The 14,188-nt window shown below is 36.2% G+C and overlaps 1 protein-coding gene across 1 annotated transcript in view; it reads left to right on the top strand.

Annotated features, from left to right (window-relative positions):
* Window positions 1–1,545: 1,545 nt before the first annotated feature.
* WDR36 (WD repeat domain 36) overlaps window positions 1,546–14,188 on the top strand; it is a 38,409-nt gene continuing 25,766 nt past the window's right edge. Inside the window, exons 1-10 of the mRNA XM_054589980.1 lie at window positions 1,546–1,751; window positions 3,411–3,438; window positions 5,757–5,857; window positions 7,033–7,150; window positions 8,825–8,957; window positions 10,620–10,674; window positions 11,997–12,129; window positions 12,392–12,567; window positions 12,874–12,994; window positions 13,502–13,567. Of these exons, the coding sequence (XP_054445955.1) occupies window positions 1,590–1,751; window positions 3,411–3,438; window positions 5,757–5,857; window positions 7,033–7,150; window positions 8,825–8,957; window positions 10,620–10,674; window positions 11,997–12,129; window positions 12,392–12,567; window positions 12,874–12,994; window positions 13,502–13,567 (1,093 nt within the window). The 5' untranslated portion in view covers window positions 1,546–1,589. The remainder of the gene's footprint in view (window positions 1,752–3,410; window positions 3,439–5,756; window positions 5,858–7,032; window positions 7,151–8,824; window positions 8,958–10,619; window positions 10,675–11,996; window positions 12,130–12,391; window positions 12,568–12,873; window positions 12,995–13,501; window positions 13,568–14,188) is intronic.

Below are 14,188 nucleotides of genomic sequence, written 5' to 3'. Positions count from 1 at the left end.
CAGGTGTAGGTCAAAAAACATAAATCTGATTGTCAGACAGGCTTACATTCATATTTCTACACTACCTTTAATTAAACAACAAGTTATCTCCAGGCACCTCATGCTCTTTATCTAATGTGAATCCACACCTATCGTTTGGCACAAGGTTAAGTGTTGAAAATGTGATTGCTGAATACCTATTTCTCTCATCCTCCAGCTGCCCTTCAGGGATCTCTCCTTCCCCTTTTCTAAACCTTGTACTGGTCTGGTTTGGGGCACTAAATAATCTTGGAACTTTGGATATATCATTTAACCCCAATGAACCAATTTTCTCATTTGTTAAACAACAGTGTGTTTTGTTTTGTTTTGTTATTGGCCCTAAACACCTCTCAACCTTAATTTTAACGATTATGTGAAGATAGTAAGTGTCAAAGGCTTTTTGAACCGTACAGTCCTGGTTGAGAAACTTTTAATCTTCTCCCTAAACTGCCAATGGATACAGAAGTCTTTGCTTCTGATTATTAAAATAATGTATGCATTACATACAAGTTAGAAAATTCTTTTAAAATGTCTATCTAGTAATTAAAATTATTTTACATGTTTTCTGTAACTAAGAGGTAAAAAACTTACAACCATTAATATTCATTTTTTTAAAGATTTTATTTATTTATTTCTAGAGAGGGGAAGAGAGGGAGAAAGAAACGGAGAGAAATATCAGTGCGTGGTTGTCTCTCGCACTCCCCTAACTAACTGGGCACCTGGCCCACAACCCAGGAATGTGCCCTGACTGGAAACTGAACTAGCGACACTTCGGTTCCCCGGCCGGCACTCAGTCTACTGAGCCACACCAATCATGGCAATCCATTAATACTCCAATCTTTTCACTGTAAACAAACCCAGTAAAAAGCTAATAAAATCTTTTTATTATGAAAAATTTCAATTTCATTGGAAGCATCAAGATAGTATTATGAACTCTCACATACTCGTTGCGTAGGTTCAAAAATTATCAATCTGTTTCATCCAAACCCTGCACTTTACTCCTAATTATTTGGAAGCAAATACGGACATATAATTTTATCCGAAAATATGTCGATATGTATTTCCAAACGATAAGGATCTTAAAAAACATAATACTACTATCACCTAAATATAATAACTTCTTAATATCATCAAATATCCAGTGTTCAAATTTTCTCGATAGCCTCATAGTTTTATACTTTATTAAATCCACATGTTTAACCTGACTACTTTTGGATTAAGACTTTGGTCTCCCATTCACCCTCCTGGACCTGAGCACTCCACTAGTCGCTCCCCTTCCTCAAGGTCCTTCTGAAAAGTGACTGATGAGCCCCACCAGAGCTCCGGAACGCTGCTAACTTGCTGGAAACTATGGCCCGCGGAACCTGAGCCGCATCCCCCTTGTGAGCTCCGGAGGGAACTCTTTTTCAATTGCACTGAAGACAGTCTTCGCTGACGCGATTGGCAGGAGGCACCGGAAGCGCTTGTGAGTCTACAGCCCCAGCAAAGGTTTGTCCCACGAGACACGCTGAAAAGCGGGCGCGCGATTTCCACCGGGACTGGAGCCCAGAGTCTACGGGGCCGCCGCAGCCATGGAGGGGGATGCGGGAAGCCGCACGGCCAGCGCGCTGTTCGCAGGGTTCCGGGCCTTGGGGCTTTTCAGCAACGACATTCCACACGTGGTGCGGTTCAGTGCCCTGAAGCGCCGATTCTATGTGACGACCTGCGTGGGCAAGAGCTTCCACACGTATGACGTGAGTGACTTATTCCTTGACCCGCTTCCCGGGAACCACCCTTTCGAGCTCCCAGGGCTACCCTGGGGCGATCCCGCTCCCCGCGCCCCCGCCCACACACAACCTACCTAAGTTTACTCTATCTGCCCTTCTCCTTAACCCCGTTTCGCCGTCGCATCACCGCCTCGTGCTGATTTAGACCTCGCAGTCCGCTGGGGGCGAGATTGCGTAGCATTCTTGTTAGCGGAAAGTACGAGAGAACATTTAAATTCTGTGGCAATATATTAGTTCGGTAAATATTTAATAAAGTTCCCTTGAAAATGTTAGTATGAGTGAGAAAAGTCCTTAGGCCCCGCACTGTGTGAGAAAGTATTGCGAGGCATTTTATTGTGCAATTGGTCATGTTTTTTTGAAAAAGGGGGAGGGGGTTTTTTTTTATGGGCGGCTTTTTTTTGGTCATATGTCATTTTGTAACACTCTTAGGTAAACCAAGAAACAAGATGTCAGAAAAATTAAGTAATTTGTCCAAAGCCTTCCAGCTTGTTAGTGATGGGCTTTTCTCTGTTTTCATCAATCACTGAAATAATCTTTGTTGCTGTTTACTTGTTTCTTTTGTCTTCTCCAAATGAACGTATGTTCCGTGAAAGGAAGAATCTTTTCTTGGTGAGGAAGATTATAATAGCAAGTGTTAATTAAGCACCTTTTCTGGAAATCGTGCTATAAAGTTATATTCCTTGAAAGATGGTGAAAATCAAATGGGTTATTACAAGAAGAAACCTGCTGGTAGCCTGTTGAGTTAGTGGAATAAGAAAGTGAGGGCCATGCCTAAGGTGGAAGGGATGATGACAGCGGCTAACATTTATTCAGCAGTTACTGTGTGACTGGTTCCATTATGCTTTACACAAATTCTATTTATTGAATCCTCATAATAATCCCATAAAGTGGGTGTGTGTGTATTCATCCTCATTTTATAGATGAGGACATTAAGGCACAGATATTAACTTTCTCAAGGTTATGCAGCTAGATCAATAACTATAGATTGGGGTCATCAAACTACAGCCTACAAGCCAACCCTGCCCACCACTTGTTTCTGTATGACATTTTAATTTCTTCCATGTATATTTTGCTTATTCTAATATAACAACCTCCAAGTAAAATTTGCACAGTAGTAGGATGCAGTATGATCACATTTTGACATGGTATGGAGACATGCATCTACCCTCATTTAAGAAACATGATATTTAATTCATCTCTAAGGGCCCTTTCAGTCTTAGCACTCCTGCATCTCTGGGGCCTGAGTTCCTGCTTATACCCCTCCGAGCTCTGTGCTCCTGAGATTAGCAGTTTAGACATTTTTAAATGGTGGAGGAGTGGGGGGAATCAAAAGGATAACATTTCATGGCAGATGAAAATTATATGAAAGTCAAATTTCTGTAGTCATAGATTAAGTTTATTGGGATACAGACATACACATTTGTTTATATATTATATATGGCTGCTCTCTTGGTAAGTCAGCCGTTGAGTAGTTGGAACAGCAACAACAAAAATTAGCATCAGTAAGTATCTTTTTAGGAAGAACAACATAGCAACTTTATGTATGAGGTTATATCTTGATCTTCAAGTGTTAGATTATTATAATTGTTTTTGTTAATGAAAATTTATTTTTCTTTTTTTAAACAGGTTCAGAAACTTAGTCTGGTCGCAGTAAGTAAGTGTAGACTTTATTCTGAATTTATACATGTTGTGTATCTTTTTAAAATTTTGACATAAATGTAAGACCTACAGAACATACAAGGAATCCAGTGTGTATTTCTGATATATTTACATAACAACAAAAAAAGTCGGGATCATGTGTTGCATTCAGTTGTCATGCTTCTTTTGTCTTCTTTAATCTGGAATAGTTTGTCAGACTTATTTTGTGTTTTACAGTATTGACATTTTTGAAGATTGTATAGGCTATTCTGTTTAGAATGTCCTTTCATTTGATTTTTAAAAAATATTTCTTCATGATTAGATTCAGGTTATGCACAATGGCAAGAAAAACAAAGAAATGATGCTGAATTCTCAGTAAATCATATCAGGAGACATGTAGTGTTCGTTAGCCATTGTCCTAGCAGTGATAACTTTGATTATTTGGCTAAGGTGATATTTTTCAGGAGGCTCCATTTTAAAGTTTACCCTTTGTAATTAAAATGTATCTTTTGGTAAGATACATTGAAACTATGTAAACATTCTAGTACTCTAAGGTGTCATCCACTGCTTTTATCATTCAGTGATGATTCTTGCCTGAATCAGTAATTAGCATTATGATTACCAAATAGTGAGTTTCTGATTTCATCAGTATTTTTTACTGTAAGGATGAGTTTCTCCCTTTTCCCACATTTAGATTTTTTCCCCAATGGAAAGAATATTTATTTTTCTAGGCACTGTTTAATAGCATAATGGGCTAGTCATAGCCGAGAGATTCAACTTTTACCATTAAATATGATCTTTATGAGAGAAACAGCATAGCTGTAAGGAATCCAGTGGGTGTATCTGATAAACTTATATTTTTTAAAAACTTATAGAAGGCATAAGAAGGACAGTGTAACCTAAGTTGAATACTGAAGTGAATAATAAACCTATAAAAATAGTATTTGGGAAATGAAATCCCAAAGTGTAATGTGCAGCATGAGAAATACTTAATCCTCTTGCCTCCCAAAAGAGTGAACAAGCAAACAAAAAAAGGGCCCGCGTGACCATGATAGTGAGAGAGGGCTCAAGAAATCGTCATACAAATAATGGTTAGGAGTGATAGGCATGGGAAGAGGTGCTAGGCGTATTTACCTTGGAGAAGACCTTGGGTAGAAGCCATGGTGTTCATTTGAGGGGTCAGCATGTAGCATGTAGCATGTCATATGGAATATTTTTGAGGATACTCCAAAGTATAGAGTTAGGGTTCTAAGTTTTGATTTACTTTTAAAATTCTCCTGGAGTTATTAGTGAACTTGGTGTCCCTGAAAGTATCCACATGCAGACTGGGTGATCATCTCCTATAGTTGTATGTATAAAGCAAGGATTTTTTCCAAAGAATCTCAAAAGGCTTCTTTCACTTCTTTAGAATTTTGTTTTTATGTCTGCAAATATGAGACATTAATTCTCTTAGAAAGGGTTAGGGTGATTTCATAGTTTCAGACTCGTTATTATTAGATGTCTAAAATAACATTAAAGTCAAAATTTTATACTTTAATTCTCAGCTTTCATTTACATATGAAGTCTGTCCAGAAGGTATCCAGGCATGTAATATGAAAAATAGAAACATTTATTGAAGATACAAAAGACATCATACATAGGACAGTGTTGCCTCAGTTCCCTTCAAAGCAGGCACCCTGAGACCTCACACAGTTCTCCCATTTAGCATCAGTTGCTCTATCATATTTGCCTGAATTTCATCAATGGTCTGAAATCTCTTTCCTTTCAAAAGTGATTTTAGTTTTGGGAAAAGCTAGAAGTCTCAGGGCACCAAATTGGGGCTGTAGGGAGGCTGAGTCACCTAGGTGATTTCATGTTTTGCCAAAACACTGCACAAGACTTGAGCCCTGAGTGGGGCTTGTCATGATGGAGCTGCCAGCCACCAGTTGCCCAGAACGGCAGCCTTCTGAATCATCTGAATAGTTTCTGCGAAGGAATATTCAAGCTTAACACAAAATTTGATGTAGATTCCTTGCTTTACTTGCTCAGTCATTTTGAATGCGATGGGCACACAGTAGACTTGTACACCCAACAGAGTCTACTGCCCCCACTGACTAGTACAGTGAAGTCGTCATTATTCATGCATGCGTATTCCAGTCCACTCTCTGTGGCTGCAAGTTTACATCCATGTCGCACAAACCATTTTTGTTATATTAACAGTGGTTGGACTATTTCTGGATAGACCTCATATACATATTTTTAAATTATAGTCATGAAAAATACTATATGTACACTTGAGGTTTCTGTCTGTTTCAAGATCTTAACAGTTCTTTATTATCTTATATTTTTTCTTAGGTAACTCTCTTCCACAGGATATTTGTTGTATGGCAGCTGATGGGAGGCTGGTCTTTGCTGCTTATGGGAATGTTTTCTCTGCATTTGCCCGTAATAAAGAGGTTTGTATCACTGAACTATTTTAATTTGATTGTCTTTTGCAGTTAATACTCGATTTGCATGGTAGGGGAGGGATCTTTAGTGTTGCCACTTTTCATCAGGCTCTTTCCAGGACTTTATTCACATTTGTGCCACTGCTTCATAGGAGTTGGCATTTTCATTATGGACAACTTAGCTTGTGACTTTTTTTCTAAGAATCAAGTTCTTGTTCCCTATGTAGAGAGAGCTAGATTTTCTTGTTTTCTCCACTGCTAAGGAAGATTTTTTTTGTCTTAATCTACCAGTTGGTTTCTAAATTTGTCTTGGCACAACTCACTTGAGAGATGACCTGGCTTTAGTGGTCCAGCATGAAGGGGAATGGCAGTAGGTATGCCTAGACAGCCAAATGGTAGAATCATTGTACTTGTCAAGGGTGAAGGGACTGATGTTTGTTCCCAAAGTCCTCCATCATCACTGCCTATGGCAGTATGACAGCTTACCTGTGGAGTTCTTTAATGGGAGATGTTTGGATTTTTAGATAGTTAGGAAAAATGTCTATTTTTTGCAAAGCATTGCAGTTTGTAGTTTTCCCTGGGAAGTGTATGTATATCAGGTAAGGGAAGGCATCAAAGACTATCAACTGTAGGAAGTCTCTGTTACCACCAGTAGGGCAAAGGGATAAGGAAAATAAATAACACTACTGGAGCCTGGTGAGAACTGAAACCGTGAAGAAGAGGCTATAGTTAATGAGGAACCCAGTACTTCTTCCCTAAAACAGAAAGCTATTGTTAGAAGTACCCCGTGCCTCTCACCCTTCCTCATCTCGTGTAAAAGCCAGCTTTTGATGGCATGTATAGAGGTCAGCCTCCTAGCACACACCAGTTTTCTAAGAAGCATGGAGTTGTGCTGGTTAAGTGAGGGGCCCAGATGTGTGTGTGTGCCTCCTCCCTGAGCTCAGGTGAGAGGCTGAGCCTCTAAGGCCTCATTTCTGTGCTTCCTTACTATTGAACTGGCTAGGGGAGCAAGTGAAAATGTTGATTCCTTGCTCTTTGTTCACCTAAACTTGGATGATCAAAAGTTGGACCACGCTTCTTAACATGAGCATCTTCAAGAATAGCATTTTGTTGTTGTTGTTAATATGAATAATATTACATGATGAATGAGTCATATGAAATTCTTTTGAACTTCAACATTGTAGGTAGTGCATACCTTTAAGGGCCATAAGGCAGAAATCCATCTTTTGCAACCCTTTGGAGATCACATTATCTCTGTTGATACTGACAGCATTCTTATTATTTGGCACATATATTCAGAAGGTAAGACTTAACCAACTTATTCCTTTATCTTGGGATAGTATATTTATAGTTAAAATTAAACAATCTATATGAGAGGTTTCACATATAAGCAGTAAAAAGAAATTTAAAAATCTTTAACATGTATAGGAAGAAGGTTCTAGGTAAAAACAGATAAGCAATTTTAGTCAGCTAGTTGAACTATTTATAACTTGTTTAATGTGTTCATCTCAACTTATACATTTTCCATTGCAGTTCTTCAAGTTTAATAACATATTTTCTGTGGAGTGAACTTTGGCATATGTTTATATCTGTTAATTCTCGGTTTGTATTTTCATCTTTTAGTAAAGGAGATTATAACAGTAAACTTGAAGATCCTGTAGTCTTAAAGGAAGCGTGCTTACTTTTTTTAAGAATGAGTCAATGTCCTTTAACAGTGATATTCTTATACAGTGGCACAGAGCTAAGTTTATGGGACTATTTTATTTTCAAAGGTTAGAAATTTATCACCAGAATATACCCAGCTTTCCTCAGTAAAAGACTGCAGGTCTATCATAAAAGAAAGCTTTTGTTTTTTTAATCTGCTCACATTTTAATCTGTTAGTACCTCTTGATTACCTCATTGTTTGATTCAATGAGTAAGTTTGCTTTTAGTAGAAATCCTAGAGATTGCCCCCCTGGGAGTTACTCCATGTTGTCCAAATTAATCAGTCTGTTTTATTTTGTCTTTGCTCAAGTAGAGGGAACAGAATTCTAAAAGTAGTCCCTGTGCAGATGGATATTAAAAGGCCTTTTATAAAGTTTGAGAATCTGATTCTAGAGTCCAGTTGGTTTTCTGCTGATGCCGATGCCCAGCTTTTTGTTACTGTTACATCAGCACATTGAACCGGTGTCTTCAGGGGACTATTTATGAAGATTTCAAATAAAGGGAAGATTTAAAAAATAGTATTTAAAGTAAATGTATAATTTTTACCTATGTATCTACTCCTTTAATTGGAATATACATACCCCTCAGAGTATGCAACAGTGTTCCAGATAGTGTGTGAACCTAAAGATTAAGTGAAGAATACTTTCTTGGATACTCAAATTTAGTGAAAAATTGTTTTCATCATAGATGAACTATGTGTGAAGTAGAAAACAAAAGTCACACCTAGGAATTTAAAATATATGTATGATTTTAAAAATGTTAGAAGTTCTTCTGTGGAAATGTGTGAGAAGTATGTTCTTAGTTTCACCAAGGTTTGCCTCTTTTTCCATCTTTGAGTGGCCCATCAGCCCTCTAGGTGTCTGGCCCTTCACTCCCTGGAAGGGCTCAGAGCAAACACTTCATGTGGAACATTCACTCTGCCTTTTGATTATAAAAATATTAAGGCTGATTCCTAGTGTCACCTTTTTAATTTCTTATTTTTTATTTCTATAAACAAATTCAGCAGTGAGTGAAATATTTAATAGCATTGATATTAGAATTTCTGTAAAGTTTTTGACTATATAAATGACATTTACAGTTGCCCCCATTACATTTGTTTAATTTCTGATGGAATGCTTACAGGTTAGTATATAAGTCTGATTTTTATTAGTATATAAATCTTTAATGTTGTTGACTTATTTTAATTGCTAAATTTATGGATATATGAAAAATATTTTTGAGCTAGTTTATAAAACATAATTACCTCTTATTTATCACTTATACTTTTGTAGAAGAATACCTGCAGTTGACTTTTGATAAATCAGTATTTAAAATTACTGCAATTTTGCATCCAAGTACATACTTGAATAAAATACTTCTTGGCAGTGAACAAGGAAGTCTTCAGTTGTGGAATGTGAAATCCAAGTAAGCACTTTTTTTAGACTATTATATATGGGTGGCACCTACCTTATATATTACTCCCTAATGTGTACTTAAGTCTCTCAATTCTCCCTGCCTTTATATGTTTACTTGGAATGCTTTCAATAAATATACATGTTTTTGGAATTGTTACTCATTGCATCTCATATGTGAAAGCTGGAATACGGTCATGGCACATGATGGGTATCTTCATATATGTCCATTGGAAAGTATATACTAATGGCCCTAGTCACTCGAAGGAAAAAAATCCATGTAGCTGTAAAGAATTCTCTTGTAAAGTAACATAAGTTCAGAAAATAATTAACTATAAGATAGTCACTGGGCAGCTTCTAGTTTTTGATAAACTAAAAAATTAAAAGAAGGCAAAGCAAATCAGTATTAATTTAGTGGCAGCATTTAAGAATGATATTCAGGGTAGAAGTACTTTCATCATCAATCACAAACATGACAGACATCTACTATAATATTGGTACAGCTGGAGGGCTAGATAAATGACTTTGAATACCTCTACCTGTTGTTTGAACATTTATCCAGAGGAAAAAAGTGTCAGCTCAGGCTTCTTTGTATAGTATTAAAAAAGAAAACAAAATATATGACCATCCAAATTGCCCTTTCCAAAGGCCTTCTAAATTCAAAAGAGAAAATAAGATTGTCAAAGATTTAATATTTATCCTAGTTTTTAGTTTTAAATCAGTGTTTCCATTCAGTTTAACAAATATCATTGACTGTGGTAGGCTCAGGGATGACTGAGAGACTGTCTCGGAGGCTCTTGATGTGATGTTTACACTCTTTATAGATAGTACATTAAGTATCCATTGCATGATCATTGAGTGACCTAATCTGTGCCCACTTATAGAATTTAGTACATGATTTTAATACTTTGTTATCATTATAACAATTTCAGATGCCTCTGTTTGGTCCATGGACTTATTTATGCACAGCTTGATTCTGAAATTTAGAGCAGCATAACACATAGAACACACAAGTAGTATTGTAGTTGCAATCCCTTTTGTAATGTTTCTAGAAACACATTGCAGTGAAAAATGAGATCTGCCTATATTCTAAGACTGTTTTATATGGTACTTTATAATATAAAGTAGTTTTTGGTCATGTATTTTTTTTCTCTTTAATTTCTTAGAGTTGGAATAGTACAGTAGTTACTGGCAGCTTGAGATCTGGAACTGATCTCTACATTCTATCAGTTATTGGCCATGTGACATTAGCTTAATTATTTCACATATTTAAGTTTCTTAGTTTCTTTATGTGGGAAGTGGTATAAGTCTATCTCACTGGGTTTTTTTCCCTTTTTATTGACTTTATTGGGACGACAGTAGTTAACAAAATTATGTGGGTTTCAGCTGCACAATTCTACAACACATCATCTGTACGCTGTATTGCGTGTTCACCATCCGAAGTCAAGTTTCTGTCCATCGCATTTATCCCCCATGTACCCTGCTCACCTCCCTTCACCCACCCCGCCCCAGCAATCACTGGGATTGTTTTGAGTATTAAATGAACTAATATGCATATTTAGACTATGTGGGGCAGAGAAAGAATAAGTACCACTTGTTATTATTTAATTTTTTAATGTGTAGTTGATTTTGTTTTCTTCCAAAAAATAACTTTCAACTACTTTTCTCCTTGTAGTAAACTTCTATATACATTTCCGGGATGGAAAGTTGGGGTAACAGCTCTTCAGCAGGTTAGTATTTTTTAAGTCAAAGAAAAAAACAGTAGTAGTTTTTGGTTTTTTTTTAGTTTCAAGGGTCAATTATATTTTTAGACCAAAAGACAAAATAATATATAGACGAGTTTATCTTGATAAATTTTATGCTAAAAATATTGTTTTGGAAATGTAATTGAAAACAAATAATAAAAGCTTTGCCTACAAACTTTGTGGAAACTGTTTTGCCTGAAATTAGGTTCTTAACCAGTGGTTGCTGTGGGATCACGTTTACCAATCTTTTTGTAAGCATGTAGCCCAGTACTTTGTATAGGGTGGAGATGAGTTGTTCAGTGAAACAAGGGAGGTTTTAGGTCATGCAGACATTTGTCAGGATGTTGAGATTTGTAGCTTGAAATAATTGGGGCCCAAGCTCTAATATTTCATTAATATTTCTGGGCTCTTGCAAAAACAACTGTTAACTTGTTTCTATGAGTACAGAACATGTCTGAATGAATAAAAGCGTGTTTGCAGAGAATCTTAAATGTATATTAGACACAATATGCAGCCAAGGTACCCTTGTCTTTCTAAATGTCCATTGTTTATACCTGCCTAATTTATATGCATTTCTTCATTCTCTCTTATTACTATCAACCTTGCTCTGTTTTTGTCTACCCAGACGACCCTCAAAGTATCAAATGATTAGGTCCCTTGGGGGAAATGGATTTACTTGTTTTGGTATCCATAGCTTCTATACAGGGTCTAATGCACAGTAGTGATATGATGGCAAATTAATAAAATAGTTAGCAGGCTAACTATTCTGTTTATCATGGTATCGGACATTGATCCTCTGTGCTAAAATAGAGGAACTTATTATAGAGCCTGTATGTAAGACCATTGTATCAAATGAAGATTATGATCATTAGGCTATTGTAGCTAGAACATACTAATTGTAAAACTTTTTTGCCTTTTCATATATGTTTTTCCTGTTTCCCTTGCGTAAACAACACTTCCTTTGTAGTTGGCCTTTGTGGTTGCTGTGCACATGGCAAACCTTTATGTTTTTCAAGAATTGTCTCTCTTTTCTATTTCTATGCAGTCATTGATCTAATGATTTTACACATGAGCTTCCTTTTCTGTTATGTCTGTTTTCCTCCCAAGTTGGATATGGTTTGAGGGAGGGGAGGTGATGGTGACTACCAGATTTGTAGGTAGAAAGGAACCTATAAAAAAAAAATATTCTTAAATACTTACATGCTAAATGGCAGTTTCTTTTGCTAACACTTAAGTAATGATGCATATATTCAGGATTATTAAAACTATTTGAAAATATTTTAAAAGTTAAATAATTTAATTTTCAGGCACCAGCTGTGGATGTTGTTGCTATTGGTCTTATGTCGGGTCAGGTTATCATTCACAACATTAAGTTTGATGAAACATTAATGAAGTTTCGTCAAGATTGGGGACCTATTACTTCTATTTCATTTCGCACAGGTAACTCTTTAATTATTGATAACACTTAAGAACACTTAAAGTGCATTACTTTGAAGCTCAGAAATTTTCTTAGTAGATGTTTTCTTACAATTTAATAGAAGTGAATGAAATACTGGAATATAAAGAGTCCAAACAAGGAATATTGATTCTTGGTGTACAGTCTTTTCTAACTATATATTTATGGATTAAAAGGGTGGAAAAAAGAATTGATGAATTGTTTTATAGTGTATGTTTTTGTTAATGTATTTTATTTTAATAACAGATGGTCATCCAATAATGGCAGCTGGAAGCCCATGTGGCCATATTGGACTCTGGGATCTTGAAGACAAAAAATTTATCAATCAGATGAGAAATGCACATTCTACAGCAATTGCCGGACTAACATTTCTCCATAGAGAGCCACTTCTTGTCACAAATGGTGCTGACAATGCTCTCAGGGTATTATGATTTTTGTTGTCATCCTCCTGGCTCATCTGTCCTACTCTTCAGGTTATTACAAGTCTGCTTTAATGTATCAGCCTGGAACCTAGAAGATGGAAGGAATGTGGAATAAGTACTGGTATAGATGAAACCAAAAGCATAGCAGGTTACACTGTTAGTTTCTCTCTCCCCTAACCGTCACTCCAGGGCCAGCCACCTGGCAAGCACTACCCAGTCCCAGTTGATTTATGTCGAAGATGATTTGACTGTTTGCAGATCACTTAACACGTTGTGGAAGAATTTGACCTTTTTATTTCTTGGCAGATATGGATATTTGATGGTCCCACAGGTGAAGGCCGGCTTCTGAGATTCAGAATGGGACATAGTGCTCCTCTTACCAAAATTAGATATTATGGACAAAATGGACAACAAATTCTTAGTGCAAGTGAGTTTCTGCTTCATGCTATTAGTTTATTCCAGCAAGAGTTGAGAACAGGGTGCTTAGTATTTATTAAGTTTGTTATTTGCACATTTTTAAATTCAAATGTCACTTTGATTGACTTGGAAATCTGAGTAAAGAGAGGTGAAGAAAAATGAAGTGATTCTTTTTGACTACTTAGGAAACACTGTAGATCATAATTATCTTCATTTAGAGTGTCATTCTGTTTACTAATCCTGAGAGAATGGCCAGATTCTGAAAATGTAGTTCTTGCCTATTCTAATAATGTGCTGGGGATTATTAGTACTTCATTTTATTCTTCGTTCATAATAAATAATATGTGCACAATTGAATACCGTAATGAAAAATAGAGTTGCAATCTGGCTCTCCTTTTAAAATGGTCTAAACTGTAACTTCAGTCTTTTTATAGAATCTAATTTTATAAGACCTGTGATTCAGATGGTCTGTTGTTTTGACGAAGCTTGATTTAGCATTTTCTATATATGTCAACAGGTCAAGATGGAACTCTTCAATCATTTTCTACAATACATGAAAAATTCAACAAGAGCTTGGGACATGGTAGGTCATTTGAAAGGTGGAAAAAACCCTGCTGGTCACAAAAGAAACATTTCAAGATTCTGTGAGGTGACCAGAAGAGGTTTTATTGATACATTTCCTCTTTTCTTAGATTGCGGGGAAGGGGGAAAACCCTTGTTCAGAAGGGTAGTAGTAACATTCCTAAGATTAATGTTGCTATAGAAGTGGTTGAGGTGCTGTTTAGGATTATTGGAAAGCATTAGACATCTTTAGTGGCAAAAGCATACTGCTGCCGCCCAAAGAGCCATCTGTAGAGTACAGAATCTTAAAGATAGAACAAAACTTAGAGAAAGGATCAGAGTGTTCCATCTTTTTGTAAATTGGACACATTTTGTTTTCTTCCCATGGTCACCATCGCTGAAAGATTTTTTGTTTAGTAAACAAAAATGTTTTTCAGTTTTATTCATAATTATTCTTTTTAAGCAAATATCCTGACTATTCATGCATGTATATACTTCCAGGTGAATTTCAGGATCATTTTTAAAATCAATATCCAAAATTATTTCTCTTTGAATTAAATTGAAGAAATTTGATATTTTAGAGAATCTTTACATCTAGCAATATGCTATGTCCTCATTCAAGTTGTCTTTTCATTTGCTCAGT

This window comes from Pteronotus mesoamericanus, unplaced genomic scaffold (genome assembly GCF_021234165.1).
Source record: "Pteronotus mesoamericanus isolate MK-2021 breed Mesoamerican mustached bat unplaced genomic scaffold, CSHL_Meso_final scaffold_167, whole genome shotgun sequence".
NCBI classification, from domain to species: Eukaryota; Metazoa; Chordata; class Mammalia; order Chiroptera; family Mormoopidae; genus Pteronotus; species Pteronotus mesoamericanus.
This window is presented reverse-complemented; position numbering and strand designations above follow the sequence as displayed.